The following is a 14725-nucleotide window of genomic DNA, read 5'->3' as shown; positions in this document are numbered from 1 at the left end:
TAAAATGTATCATTTGGTATGTTTCCCCATCCTTTATTTTGAAAGGCTGCAGACTTTTTTTGAAGCTATGTTTCCCCTTTTTTTATTTGGAAAGGTTTCAGACTACTTAGAAGTTATTCAGATTCAGGAAAGTGTTTATAATTTTAATAAAGTGGTCATTTTCTCTCCTTCCCCTTAGTCACTTGAGCCATTTGAGAATCAAATACTCAACATGTTCATCCCAAGCCTCTAACCTCAGCATCGGGGAGCTGAATGAGTATCATCTTTACATCCCAGTCAGAGAGGCCCACAGCTACCTCCGAAGAAATTGTCCCAAAGACACGCTCTGGTGAAGGAAAGCTGATGTTCCCAACAGGATATATTAAATAAATGGGTGTGTGGCCTTCCTCTTGTAATGTGTTAACTAACGCAAAGATTGTTTTTATAAAAACAGAAATAGTTCCTGAGTGATTGGCGACTTTAAGCCCCTTATTCCGCCTTGTAAGTATTGATTAATGAAATAATGCAGGTTTGCCTTTTGTTCCACAAAGAAACATAAGGTAGATTGTAAACCACATGACTGCTTAATTTTATTAAAATGAAATTGAGGTAGTTCTTTGATTCAGTTTTAGAGATTCCTCAATAGGAGATACTTGGGAAATCTGTTGTATGGTAGTAAGTATATGCTTTAAAAAGTAAGGGTTTTCTCTCCTGTGGAATGTTTCTGACCCCTGTTCCAATTCCTTAGCACAAGTCCTGCCCTTTTTTGAAGGGGTGGAAGAAGGCTCCATCTTTCTGATTAAAAGAGGAAAAAAGGCTTAGACCTTTGCCGTGCAAATAGAGGCACAATTTGTTGCTGTGACATCAGGCAAGTTATCTGAGATTTGGGTTTTTCAAATGGCCTCATAGCCACTGGGGAATTATGAGAATAAATGAGAAAGCTAGTGTCATAGTGTCTGGGACGTCATGGAGAAATGGTCACCAGGAAAACTAAGTTGACACATGAGCCCCAGTAACCAAATAACTGGGCTTCCAAGTCCAAGCTCATTGGTTGTCATCATAGTGCAATACAGGAGCACTTGACCTTGGAACCCAGCAGAACCAGGTGGGTCTCGTAAACTCTCGGAGCTCTGGTTTCCTCATTTTAAAGGGAAGACAATATCTACTTTCCAAGGCCGATACAAGCGTTAATGAAAATATTTATGCATCTGTCTAGCCCATGCTGGAGAATGAGCGGTGGCCGTGCTGTTTGACCAGGGGACATGGGAACGCCTGAATCCTGTCTTCAGCTGACTACAATCCATATGTTTCTTAAGAGAAATACCAAAAAGCTCAGACAGGTGAATGCTATTATTTTTAGGCCTTGGTCCAAACCTCAGTGTGCACCGCTCGCTCTGATGACCTTGGAGGGACCACGTGGAGCCGGAAGGAGCATTGGACGAGGCCTCCTTTCCCCAAGGCCTCTCTCAGGTTCCGGTTGACTTTCAAAGAGATTAGAGACAATCTGGGGGGAAAGCTTTGGCCATGGCCCTATCTTGCTTCTGTAGGGTATGGTCAAAGAGAAAGCTACCACCCCATAGAAAACTGGATTGACTCAGTATTGGCCAGGGACCAATTGTCCTGTGGGTTCAGGGTGCAGGTTGGTGGTGGTGGAAGTGAGCCATGAGATTCCTTTAGTCAACAATAACGGTGCCTTTGTGTTATCTCTCCTGTCCTCTGCCCCCTGTCGACACACTTGGGGGACCCCCTTTGGGGGCTTACAATGTCCCACCCCGACCAGAGTTCTGAGTTAGAGAAAGACTTCACATTTATGCCACTTTATTCCCAACACAGTACTTCATCATGTGCAACCTGGCATGAGAATTTCTGAAATTCACACAATTTACAGATATTAGAGGGGTCACAGATTTCAAAGTCAGAATTACACTTGTGTTGTCAATTTTTCTGGTCCAGTGGATTTACATCTTCTGCCCAGTTTCCTCTTCGATCAGACTTTCCTGAAAAATATGTGAGTAGCAAATATATTAATGTTGCTTTTCTGAGCTGAGTTTCATTATGTTTGAACATTTTAATTTCTGAAATATTGATATAGAAAGAATAGATCCATTTGTTTTTGCACACTAGAAAGTGCTAGAGAGCTAGATCATGTCTTTATAAGTCGTTTAATAAGCATAATATCTACATTAATAGTTTAAAGGTAGGATGTGAGGACAGAGGTGAAAAAAGGTCTGATCGTTTTGTCTGTGTTTTTTTTTTTTTTTTAATGGCTGCGTCGGGTCTTAGTTGCGGCATATGGGATCTCTGTTGCAGCGCGTGGGCTTCTCTCTAGTTGTGGTGTGCAGGTTTTCTCTCTCTAGTTGTGACGCGCAGGCTCCAGAGCACGTGGGTTCTGTAGTTTGCAGCACACGGGCTCTAGTTGAGGTGAGCGAGCTCAATAGTTGTGACACGCGGGCTTAGTCGCCCTGAGGCATGTGGGATCTTAGTTCCCCAACCAGGGATTGAACCCACGTCCCCTGCATTGGAAGTCAGATTCTTTACCACTGGACCACCAGGGAAGTCCCCATCCATCTGTTATGAATCCAGTCTTTGCCTCAATTCTGTCTTTCTAATGTCATGTTTGGATAATTTCATTCCTTGCTATTAGTTTTATCATGAGGTAAACAGGATTAGAAAAAGAAAGGAAATAAGTATGTCTGTCCACTTTTTCTCTGTCCTATGGGTGTAGAAATTGAAGTCAATGGAGAAAATAAAAACGATCGCTCATCTTTGTATATGACATAGTCAGGCTTTTTTTGCTCCTGGGCATAGCTGAAAATTAACTGTAATGCCTTCTAACTGCTGTAAATAAGTGGACCATGGAGCTCAGAGAACATCAGAATTGAATTCAGGTTTCAATTTCTATATTCAGTTCTCTTTATACATTTTTTAAAATCAAAAACCTACATTGGGTTAGTAGAGTTCCATCTTGGGTGGGAATTTGGAAAATTAGTATTGTCCAGTCAGAAAACTGGAAGTCAAATCTGTGGCTCTGAATTATAAATTTACTAGTTTGGGAGTTTTTATTCCAAAGAGAAAGAAAATTAATTAGAGCACCATTTTTGATTTCTACATTTCCCAGGGAGAACCGTGTTATATACCAAGAACTGTTGAAGAATCCAGTGGAGAGGTGTGGATTAGTCTAGAGAAGAATAGTCTAGAGAGTTTGATGAACATACTTGAAGAACTGACATGTAGCAGTGGGAAGAAACTTGTTTTGTCAGTCATCCCATAGGCTAGAGCTGAGATTAATAGATAAAGGTCCCAAAGAGATTTCAATTTAAGAAAAAAAGAAAAAGGGTTCCAATCATTATTACTGTCTAACCACTGAAAAGGGGTGTTATGGAATGGCAAGGGCCCAATAAAGGAGGAATTCAGGCAGTCAGGAAGGTAAGCCCTGCAGTAGCTAGAGATGGTTGTCCTAAGTGGATGACCAAAGTGGTGGTGCCCAGGGCCCATCCGTCTCTAAAGCTCCATGTTATTAACCCTGTAACTCACCAGAGCTCCTTTCAGGTCCCTGAGTGGAGAACGGCGCTCGTGTATGGTGCACTCAAAGCGCTGAGGTTCTGCTGGTTGACCAACCTCTTTGGCTGTCTGCAAAAACAAGAATGTGATTCTTGGAGATGGAGATACAGACGTGAAATGGTATTTTCCATTTCCACCAAAAGCTGTGTGTGGGAAGTGAAGTCAAGGGGGTTGTGGGACTGAGAACGCTGAGACTTGGGATGGAGACTTTAAAAGATCATAGAAATGCTGTCAGACACTTCTACAGATCGGTGTGCAGTTCCGGAGGAAATGGGCCATAATAAGGAGAGAGGATATTTGTCTCCCTACAGTTGATGAGAATGAAGCGCTTCAAGCCTCGTGACGGGATGGTATACAAAAAAATGCAAGAGCTTATAGTTTTGACGAAGGTTGATCTTATTTTCAAGTGTTTACTAAATATGTCCTAGTTAGAAGAGAGTTGCTTCACATATAGTCTGTGGAGAGGGAATGTCAGATTCTGGGCTTCTTTGTTTCATCCTAAATTATCTTTATTATTTCTCCAAAATGAGATAATTTCTTTTCAGTGAAAACTAAATGGTTTTAAGTTTCTCTAGCTGTGTTTCCCATTCTCAGCTCTATATTGAGTGTCCAGCCCTGAATCATTCATCCTTTAGGGCCTGGTTCTTTTCCCATTAACTTAAAAAACAATAACAACTGTCTTTCATTTATCCACTAACATTTTTTTGGATTAAGCAGCCAAGATATATGGCTTCGCTCATGTGATCCTCACATGGCCCCAAGAAGTCACATTTTATAGATTAAAAAACCCAAGTACCTGTGTCAGTTCTGGTACTAGAACTGAAAACTAATTTCTATGGAATCAAATCCAGCATATTTTCCAGAATGTATTTTGTCTTCTTGAGCTTGCTAACTCCTCTCCTCTAGGGACCTCCAACTTCTTTGCTTGAGTGCCCATATCATTAAAAAGAAATTGTAGGGACTTCCCTGGTGGTGCAGTGGTTGAGAATCCGCCTGCCAATGCAGGGGACACGGGTTCGAGCCCTGGTCCGGGAAGATCCCACATGTCGTGGAGCAACGAAGCCCGTGTGCCACAACTGCTGAGCCCATGCGCCACAACTACTGAAGCCCGCGCACCTAGAGCAAGTGCTCCTCAACAAGAAAAGCCACCACAACGGGAAGCCCACGCACCGCAACGACCACTCGCTGCCACTAGAGAAAGCCCGCATGCAGCAACGAAGACCCAACCCAGCCAAAAATAAATAAAATTAAATCTTAAAAAAAAAAAAATTGTAGAGCATGCACCCTTGATAAGGATACTTATTTATGTTATAAAAATGTACTGCTGACCTAATATCACAGATATTTTTAAAACATGAAATTACAAAAAAAAAAAAAAAAGGCAGAGTTCTAAGATTTTCTTTCCAAATCCCAAAGAATCATCTTGTACGAGAGACCTTGGCTCCGTCCCCTTGTTTCTAATTCCTTTGGCAAATCTATATCCTCAGAGTATGACACACCCCTTTGCGCTTGCTTATTGGTCTGGGGATTATTCCTGCTCTTTGTCCCATTAGTCCCTGTCTGAATTGAAAGCAGGAATGGGACTTGACTTTGGAAGTGCCTTATCACCCCCGGAATACCTAGGTTGGAGCCAAGAACCGGTAGCACTGTTGGACGCATGCAGGATGTTGGCATCGTTCAGTTGCATCACGTAAGCCATGTCTCATTTTGAAGCTGAGAGAAACTTACCTCTTGGAAAGAATCAAGCACGTTTTCAGCATTTCTCTTTCCTCCGGGGCGCAACCCATAGGACCAGTGCTGGCTGGAGCAGCCCACCACACAGAGAGTCAGCAGAATAAGTCCAGCTAGAAGTTTTGGACTCGGCTCCATTCTAAGGAACATCAATGCGACCATAAAAATAGACCCAGACTGGGTTGAGCCAAGACTCCTTTGGTGAAAAGCCTAACACTGGTGTCACTAACCCGGCAGAAGACGGAAGTGGGAGTCATCTATGGTTTTCACACGCAGGTACTTGCTTGCCTTGAGTTTCCTAGCCACTGGGGACAAAATCACTCCTTTAAACTCACATGTTGAGTGCTTTTTAGAACTAAATCTTTTTTTTTTTTTTAGAACTAAACTATTTTAATGTGTATTATTTATTTGGTTATCCAAACCTCAGGATTCCTCCTTTATCAAATTCACTTTTTGTCTTCATATTCCCCAGTCCCGCCCCGTGGTTGGTTTTCAGTCCTGAGATAAAGAGAATCGGGCCATCTGCTCTGAAAAGGGGCTCCTACTAGGAGTCTCTGGCTAATATAAGTTGCTTGACATTAAATGGCTACCCTATGGTGCTAATTACATTTTGCCGAGCATCTGTCCTCTAGTCTTCCACACATTGCCGCTGGCTGGACCATCTGTGAGTGTGAGAGAGGAGTCCACGCTTTTCAAAGCACGGGGTTCCACACCAGCTGCCTCCGTGGCCAAGGCAGCCATGAATTATTGAATTACATGTGGAATTCTCACAAAGGAATTTTCACTGGTGGGGAAGGGGCCAAAGACAAAATCAAATATTGGTTGATGAGCTGCTTCGATTCCCCAAAGTCTGGATCTCTGTGGCTGAAGGTGGCAAGGATCAGGAAGGCCAAGGTTTCTTTAGACACCAGGTGGCCTTAGCTCTTTTTTTTTTTTTTTTTTTCCGGTACACGGGCCTCTCACTGCCGTGGCCTTTCCCGTTGCGGAGCACAGGCTCCGGACGCGCAGGCTCAGCTGCCATGGCTCACGGGCCCAGCTGCTCCACGGCATGTGGGATCCTCCCAGACTGGGGCACGAACCCGTGTCCCCTGCATCGGCAGGCGGACTCTCAACCACTGCGCCACCAGGGAAACCCCAACCCTAGCTCTTATAAAGTGCCCTATAGACAGACAATAGCATGCAGTCTACACACAGTGCTAGAAATACAAAGCATTTTACCTGTCTCAGAGCAAAGAGTCCCCCCAAATCCCAAGCTTCCTTTGGAGAGTGTTGAATCTGACTTATCATTTTTCTAGCTTCCTTTTTATATGAAACTTTTCCAGGACGCTGAAATCTTCCCTGCTGGTTAATTGCACAGCACGTGGACTTTTATTTTTAATAGTAAATATTTTTTAAGCCTCACATAAAGCCCTTAATGCTGTATGTAATTGGAACACCCACTGGTGTATCTGTTAAATTTACTTAAATCTTGGCCATTAAAACCTCAGCTAAGACTACTATAGCTGAGGCCACAATTCAAAGCAATTAAAATCTAGCTAGGTAGGATCCCCTTGAGGAAACTGACAGACATATCAAGAGTTCAAGGAAAATAGCTGTCTTAGAATGTCATGTTAAATGCACACATAAAAACTTTCATGGAGGAGGCCATGCAATAATTGTAGGTTGAGTCAGGATGCCTGGGATCTGGTCTCAGCTCTTAGATTCCTCGTGTGTTAAAAGGAGCTGATTTATAGGCAATAAGTGATTATTGGTACTATTCCAAGCCCATATAGGATCTCTAAAGTAGGTGGCGTGAGTCCCCAGTCTGCTACCCTCCAGGTTTCCTCCTTGACTTATTTTTTATTTATTTAATTTATTTAGTTTTTAAAATTGAAGTACAGTTGAGTTATAATGTTCTGTTAGTTTCAGGTGTACAGCAAAGTGATTCTCTCTCTCTCTCTCTCACACACACACACACACACACACACACACATATGTGTAACTTATTTTTCAGGTCTTTTCCCTTATAGGCTATTACAGGATATTGAGTATAGTTCCCTGTGCTCTACAGTAGGACCTTGTTTATCTATTTTATATATAGTAGTGTGTATCTGCTAATCTCAGACTCCTAATTTATCCCTCCCCTCCCTTTTCCCTTTTGTAACTGTAAATTTGTTTTCCATGTCTGTTATTCTATTTCTGTTTTGTAAATAAGCTCATTTGTATCTTTTTTTTTTTTTTTAGATTCCACATATAAGTGATATCATATGATGTTTGTCTTTCCCTGTCTGGCTTACTTCACTTAGTATGATCATCTCTAGGTCCATCCATGTTGCTGCAAATGGCATTATTTCATTCTTTTTTATGGCTGAGTAATGCTCCATCGTGTATATATACCACATCTTCTTTCTTGAAAGCCTTATACAGCATCAGAAAGGTAAGGAGAAACATTGTAGTTAGAATCCGCTAAATGCAAAACCATCTAGAGTAGATTTAGGCCCATGTCAACTCATTTCAGTAGATACTTATTGAGTTAAAAGATGCAAATCCCTGTGCTAACGATCATGGGAGTACAAAGATGAGAAATAATCTGGCATGTGAATGAGACTAACCTGCTTCATTATTACAGTCCTGCAAAGTGGATATCATGATCCAAATTTTACAGAGATATGTTTCACCCCAGTGGTGAGCCCTCGGACGTTTTATTTACACAGTACAAGCATTTAAAAAGGAGAGAGATCCACTACTCTTTATTACATTTATTTGAATCCATGATTGTCTTTCCTAATTTACCCCTGGGCTGTAACTCATGATGGTCAAGGATCCCATCTTACTTAAACATCTGTTAGTAAATCCCAGCATTTAGGGACTTCCCTTGTGGTCCAGTGGTTAAGACTCCATGCTGGGTTCGATCCCTGGTGAGGGAACTAGATCCCGCATGTGGCAAGGAAGATCCCGTGGGCTGCAGCTAAGACCCGGCGCAGCCAAATAAATAATTTAAAAAGCCCCAGCATTTAATCAGCATTCAATAAGTATAGATTGGAATGAATGTGTGAATGAATGAATAAACGGTAAGGACCTTTTAGCCAGATTAGACCTAATGTTTCCTCTACTTCTGCATCAAAGATATGTGTTGGGTTTTTTTTCCCAAAGGAAGTGGACTTTTAATACTTCTTTCTTAAATTACAGAAAATTTAAGTCTTTGCCGTCAGATCCCACTCCATAGAAAATCTAGGGTGGCTTTAAACCAGCTTGATTTAAACCATTAAATTCTCTTCCCCTACTATTTTCAAGGTCTTAGTAAACATCTCCCAGCACAATCGCACAGACGCTGTCCAAAGATGTTTTATCCGACACAGAATTAAACCTTCATGTACAGTTGGATGGAAGGCCTGTTACATTTGCTGAGTGGAAAAATGTTTAAAAGTAACTGAATATGTGTTCATTTTAGAGCCAGGATTGGCATTTCTCCTCGAGTAGGATGCTAAACCAGTCAGTTGTTGCCCAGTGTCCTGTGAAATAATTACATCTGCAAGGATCTTGGCATAAAGAGCAACGTCGTTCCACCCAAATAAACTCCTGCTTTGCCCAGCCACCTCTGTGGAGGTTGTCAGATCCTCTGAAGAGGATAAACTTTAAAGTATAATTGCCAATAGAGGGGGCATTAAAAAGTAGAACATAAGTGATTGACTTTATCTCATTTAAATTATTTTATCTCATTTAGACACTGAATAATATAAGCGCCATTCTGACACGGAGGAGTGCAATCTTATCTCACTGTAAAGGTAATGAGAGGCTAGTTTTCAACAAGAGTCCATTATGTTTGAACGATATTTGTTTAAATTGTCCAATTGGTTTCATGTTTGCTGAAAGAGATATGCTTCTAACAGTGTTGCTTAAGCAGATGTGGTCTTTGGTTAGGAGTAATGAAAGCGGAGTTGAGACGTCTGACCCTTATTGTCATGTTAATCACTTATCTCTGGTTAAGCATCCCTGCATTTCTGGTATTAAATCTTTGAAAAATGCTTTGAAATTTTTACATGAACACAGCCACATGGTCTGTGAATTCATCCAGTATGCTTCATGCCCTTGAAGCCTGCCTTAGCATTGTCATAGATCTCAAGGGCAAAGGCCAAATTTATTCTCTACATCACCAAATAGGATATCAAACAAATATGCAATTAATGGAATGTGGAGGTTTGGTGACAAATTTTGATCCTTTTCACAGTTCCAAGGATAGATCGATTTACCGGGAAGCTGAATTTAGTTAATTGGGTTTAAATATTTGGATTTTATACTTTTCCCCTAAATTTAGAAATTTCCTAAATTTTAAAGTATGGCTTTAGAGGGAAAATGGCCCCATTTTTAGCATTATTAAAATGTAACAATAATGGTTTAGTAATCTTGCTGAATGACAGATGGAAACCTTCTTTGTCCTAATGTAAAATCTCAGCAGGAAGGACTCATGAACTCCTGCTGACATATCTAAGGTTGTGAAAGGGTTTTGGAGAATTAATCCTTGCATAAGCTACTTTATACCAAAAGTAATGTAACTGCTTTTAGAGTTGTACATTTTAAAGATGATAATACTTCCTTGGAGATTTAAAAAAATTCTAGGGCTTTTCATATATTAAAGATGATTTAAGGTTGACTTGCGGTAGATTTACTTCCAATTCATGAAATGAACAGTTGGAGAAAACACCCCAAGTCTTGATTTATGATGGTAAACTTCATAAGAAAATGAATTTACAATATTTCCTACTAAAATGGCTTTGAAATTATAGTTAAAAGACTAGACTATATTACAGCATATGTATTGCTCTAAACAGTTACGTGAGTTCTGAATTTTCTCAGTGTAGATAATTAGCTAATTTAGGTTTAAACCCTTTTCTAGCCCTTCCTCACCCCTCCTCCAACAATTGTGTTTTTAACCTATGTGTACAGTCATGTTTCATTCCTCGGGTCAATGGAAGTTTTACTATTTTGAAACTTCCCTTCCTTCTTAAACTTCTTTCTTCTGGTTGTCAGGCTAGAACATTTTAGGGGCAATGTATCAATACGTAACCATCCTAATAAAAGCTCGCTGGTAATAATGTTCATCAGCTAAAGAGTAACACAAAAACTGAATTATTGGAAGACAGTATTTTCTTTCGTTAAGCATTAATGAAATGTCTTTGTGTTGTTAGAATGGTGGATTTTAAGAGGAGGGTCATAAAATAACCATGCTTAAAGAAATAACTTCAACGGCACGTTCTTCCTTTTCCACCCAGACCCTTGGGGCTGGTCTTCAACACATATTGAAGAAATGTAAGTAAATTTGGAAAGTTCTGATTTTCAAAAGCAGGACAAGAAACTCCTTTTCAACATTTTACGTCATTTATTAATGCAGTATACATTAGATCCAAAATCTGCATTTTTTAAGCATACTGTGTTTGGATCTTTCAGATTCTTCTGCAGTCTTAGGTTATGTCTACAGATGTACCCTTAAGTGGATGAACAACACAGTCTATAATTATTGAAAATATAGTACAGAGTGAAATGATTTAAATATAATTTAGGCACATATTGATTACGAAAATAGATATCTCTCAATACAATACTTCTCTGTCTTGGTAAAAATAATAAAGCAAAGAAAATAATTCATTTCTGAAGTTGCTTTCCTTCACCTGTAAAGGTCTGACCTCCTCCCACTATGCATATATACCCTTTACTGTTAAGGAAAGCTTTGCATATGTTTATATAGAAGAATAAGCTACGTAAATATTGAAGACATGTCATTCTCCCAAAGGAGACAAAGTGGTTTTTAATGATTCCTTGCCTCAAACCGATGAGTCTGTAGAATTCAGAACCCATTTGGACACAGCTTAACATCCCTGCTCTTGGGGTAGACATAGGACACCGGTTACTGGTAAGGAAGTACAGGCCCTGCCCCTGCTGCTGCAGAGATAATGACTCAAAAAAGCCAGGCTAAAATTTATTAAAACAAAAGAAACCAGAAATATAAGAACCACAGGTGCTGACTTATTGGTATTACATCTTGGACCAGTCAAATGCCTTTATTTTCATTTAAGTTTTTTGATAGCTGTAGTCAAACTGTCAGTTTAAAAGTCCTCATTCCCCGTTGTAGGGTTTTGAGCTGCAATTATATTATGTTGACTTCTAAAAGATGAATTTACCATATTCATTCATATTTTATAGCTGACTGCAGTGGATTGGGATTTAATACCTATTTCCGAGCTGGCCCTGTTTAAAGTATTTAGCATTTGAATGAAATGAACGTTAATTATGCACCTTGGTTTTTTGGTTCAGAACTATTATTCTCCTATGCTTGTTTTGACTCTACAGGAGGAAACTAGGCTAGCAGTGTAAATAGATAAAATTGCCTGGTCTGGCGTTGAGTGGAACTTGCTAAGAATGAAATCCTAAGGAATGCTCATTCAAAAGTTGTAGCTGTGGGTAAATCCTTCCTCCATTTGGAAAGTTCCACTGTTACTTAAGCTGACAATGATGGACAACAATATCTCTTTCCTTCCACTCTGTCTCAATCAGTAACAGAGGATTTCTTTAATTTAGCTAATGTTTTGTTCTTAAAGAAAAAAAAAATGAACCTGAAAGCCTTGGGGAGTCTGATCTCACCATATTCACACGGTGTGACAGGTATTTAAAGTAGGGGAGGCATCACTAAAGCTACTGATATTTATAAACCTGAACAACCTTTTCAAAACTGTCATAAAGTTTAACAATTTAAATATCCATACTGCATCTAAAGATTCAATAAATATAATTGCATATGTTGTGCTTTTCATAAATTAAAATCTTCAAATGCATTTCAAACCAAGATGGTATTTCCACATCATGCCTATTTAAAAGCAAATATAATAGATACTATTCCTGGTCACAAAGCCAGGCAAATCCCCCTAACTCCACTCAAAAGGCAGCAATCTAATCTAGCTTCCCTACGTCTACTAAATAGTGCTTCTCTGTTAAAATCAGAATGTGGGAAAAAAAGTCACTTTTTTCCCTTATGCACCTCTGAGAACAAGCATAATCCTCTACATGTTTTTTTTTTTAAATTCCCTTCCAGTGTTATTTCTTCCAGACAGCTGAGTGGGTGGAGAAAGAAAAGTGATACGGAGAGCCTTTCTCATCTTCGGCATCTTCCTCCATCCCTAGGATTCTCATCTGACGCTTTGTGACATATGTAGTGGTGTCAGCATCTCTTCAAAGATGGCGCCCTTCACGTTGGAGCCCCTCAGGTTGGCTTCTTGAAGGTCACACCCAGACAGGTCGCAGTTCTGTAGGACAAAAACAATATTCTTGGAAGTAACAGACAGATTTAAGGCCTTATCTGTTCCCTCTCAAAGTGATTCCTGGGGTGTATTAGGAAAATGTTCCTGTATAATAAAACTCAGTTATTTCTGGAGAACTTCCAGAAATTTTAGAAGAAAGTCATATTTTCTTCTCTCTGTATTTACTCTCTCTAGTTGACGCTCAGGCTGACCACTGTCAATATGTATAAACAAAAGTTAATGACGAAGCATGTCCCTTCTGTGTTTTAGGCATTTAAAATCCAGAATGGACTCCAGTGTAGTAAAAAGTATCTAAACAATCCATGAACAATAATAATGCAAGGCATGGGAGCGAGGGGGTGGGGAAGACTGTGTAAAAAAAAAATCTGAGAGAAAGGGATTTCACTTCATTAAATCGCATAATAGATTCTCCTTCAACCCTAACACTCTTAGAGCAAGGAATTACCTCTTTTCAACCCCCAAATTACGTGTACAGTTCAATGAGTTTTAATAAATGTATACAGCAGTGTAACCACCACCATAAGTGGGAACTGCTTTCAAATTTCCCTTGAGATCAGGGAGTGACAGATGAGACAGGGATTTTGGATAAGTCCTACATCCCTGGGGATGGTGGGGACAATGGTTAGAGAGAAGGGTGACTGCACATAACCTGTCAGCAGCTGCCCCAACAGTCAACCTGATTAGTCTTTGCAATCAGCTGGATAAAGAGAGGCTTTTTGCTGTTTAACCGCATTGACTGCATGCTAACTCAAACCAAGGAAAAACAATCATCATCATAGGTGACAGTAACACGTAATAAAAAACTAAATAATGGTGCTTATAATAGGTTTATACCTTCAGTCTTAGGCTGGTTCTTTTTGCCTTTAAGGTTAACGGGGCCTGCTACTACGCTGCTAAGACCTATCAAGAGAACAAGGCGAAAACATTTAAAAAACTCGACAGCAAGCTAAACGTTGACGCGCTAGTCTCTACAATCCAATCTATGCCAGGTTTTCTTGTATAGGGCTGTACTGTTCAATACGATAGTCCCAGCCACATATAGCAGCTTATGTTTAAATGAATTAAAATTAAATACAATTTAAAAAATCCATCTCTCAGTGGCACTGGCCACATTTTAAAAGCTCAGGAGCCATAGGTGGCTGGTGGTTGCTGGACTGACAGCAGAGTCACAGAACATGCCCACTGTTGCAGAAAGAGCTACCAGAGAGCGATGATACAGACCTATTAACAGCTCTGGAGTCTGCACGCTAAATCTGCCAATCAAGATGATACATACAAGACAATACTGATGAAAAAGGTGACCGGACAGAATGAAAATCTCAGGTTGAGATTCAAAAAATATGATGCCGATTTAGAACAGGCTTTCCCTGAACCTGATTTCAAACACAGATGTCATTTCAATTTCTCAAGTAGTTCAAGAAATAATCTGGCCCAATTAAATTCTGTTTGGAATTAAAATTTAAGGAAACCACAATCAACTGGATTAAAAAAGCATCTATCAAATGTATCTACTTGAGGGAGACCCAAGGAAAAGAGGAGAAATGAAATCAGCTCAGACTGAATGCCAGATTGAGTCTTCAAATCTGAACCTGGCATCTGTAACTTAGGTAACCGGATCCTACTCTGGAATTCAAATTTGTTTAAACAAGCAATTGAAAGGAAAGCATCCCTTCAGCTGGGCTGGCATGTTACCTGGCAGTTTTGACCAGCCAATTACTTTGTTTATGATCTCAATACATTTTGCAGGAGCTACTCAGTAATTCTAGATTAATAAAAACTCTTTCAACTTGCTGACTCACCTCCAAATCAGTTCCTGCCAGAGTCGCTCCTCTGAGGTTACAGTTCTTCAACTTTGCATTTTTTAAGGTAGCAACTCTCAGGTTAATTCCTGTCATTTGACTTCCTTCCATATCCACACCTTTCAGATTAGCACCTAAAGGGAATACATTTTAGGCATAGTTGAACTTGAAAATATTTATAGTCATGTATCTTCAAAAGATGCAAGGTGACTTATAATAGAGGTGAATGCTGACCTCTGGATCCTTTGGAAATGACTGAATTATAAATCTGTCTCTCAACCAACATACATATATAAAGAGTTCTTTGTTAACAATTTGTTTGCTTACACTATGAATTAAGCATTCATGTTTTAGTCTGTATTTTTG

The 14725-nt window shown here is 39.8% G+C and overlaps 2 protein-coding genes across 3 annotated transcripts in view; both read right to left on the bottom strand.

The window, feature by feature from the left end:
• Positions 1 to 1039: 1039 nt before the first annotated feature.
• Positions 1040 to 9251, bottom strand: GNRH1 (gonadotropin releasing hormone 1). The gene is made up of 2 exons (XM_089912795.1): positions 5269 to 9251; positions 1040 to 3609 (listed from the first exon to the last, which is right to left on the bottom strand). The coding sequence occupies exons 1-2, from the start codon at positions 5431 to 5433 to the stop codon at positions 3481 to 3483; spliced, it is 294 nt and encodes a 97-aa protein (XP_089768921.1). The 5' UTR covers positions 5434 to 9251; the 3' UTR covers positions 1040 to 3480.
• A 1356-nt stretch (positions 9252 to 10607) lies between these two features.
• Positions 10608 to 14725, bottom strand: part of KCTD9 (potassium channel tetramerization domain containing 9) — a 56520-nt gene continuing 52402 nt past the window's right edge. For both annotated transcript variants that reach the window (XM_022595029.2, XM_089912794.1), the window contains 2 exons: positions 14360 to 14493; positions 10608 to 12545 (listed from right to left, as the gene is read on the bottom strand). In XM_022595029.2, the coding sequence (XP_022450737.1) occupies positions 12429 to 12545; positions 14360 to 14493 (251 nt within the window). In that variant the 3' untranslated portion in view covers positions 10608 to 12428. The remainder of the gene's footprint in view (positions 12546 to 14359; positions 14494 to 14725) is intronic.

Source organism: Delphinapterus leucas, chromosome 6 (assembly GCF_059928025.1).
Source record: "Delphinapterus leucas isolate spDelLeu-1000000601 "Yukka" chromosome 6, BTC_Dleu_Yukka2, whole genome shotgun sequence".
Taxonomy (NCBI): Eukaryota; Metazoa; Chordata; class Mammalia; order Artiodactyla; family Monodontidae; genus Delphinapterus; species Delphinapterus leucas.
Note: the sequence above shows the minus strand (reverse complement) of the source record. Positions and strands in the feature narration are given on the sequence as shown.

Excerpts from the sequence above, each read along its gene's own strand:
- GNRH1 (XM_089912795.1), bottom strand. The coding sequence starts at position 5,433 with ATGGTCGCATTGATGTTCCTTAGAATGGAGCCGAGTCCAAAACTTCTA. Across the intron at positions 3,610-5,268 it reads TGCTTGATTCTTTCCAAGAG|ACAGCCAAAGAGGTTGGTCA; the intron begins GTAAGTTTCTCT and ends TTGTTTTTGCAG.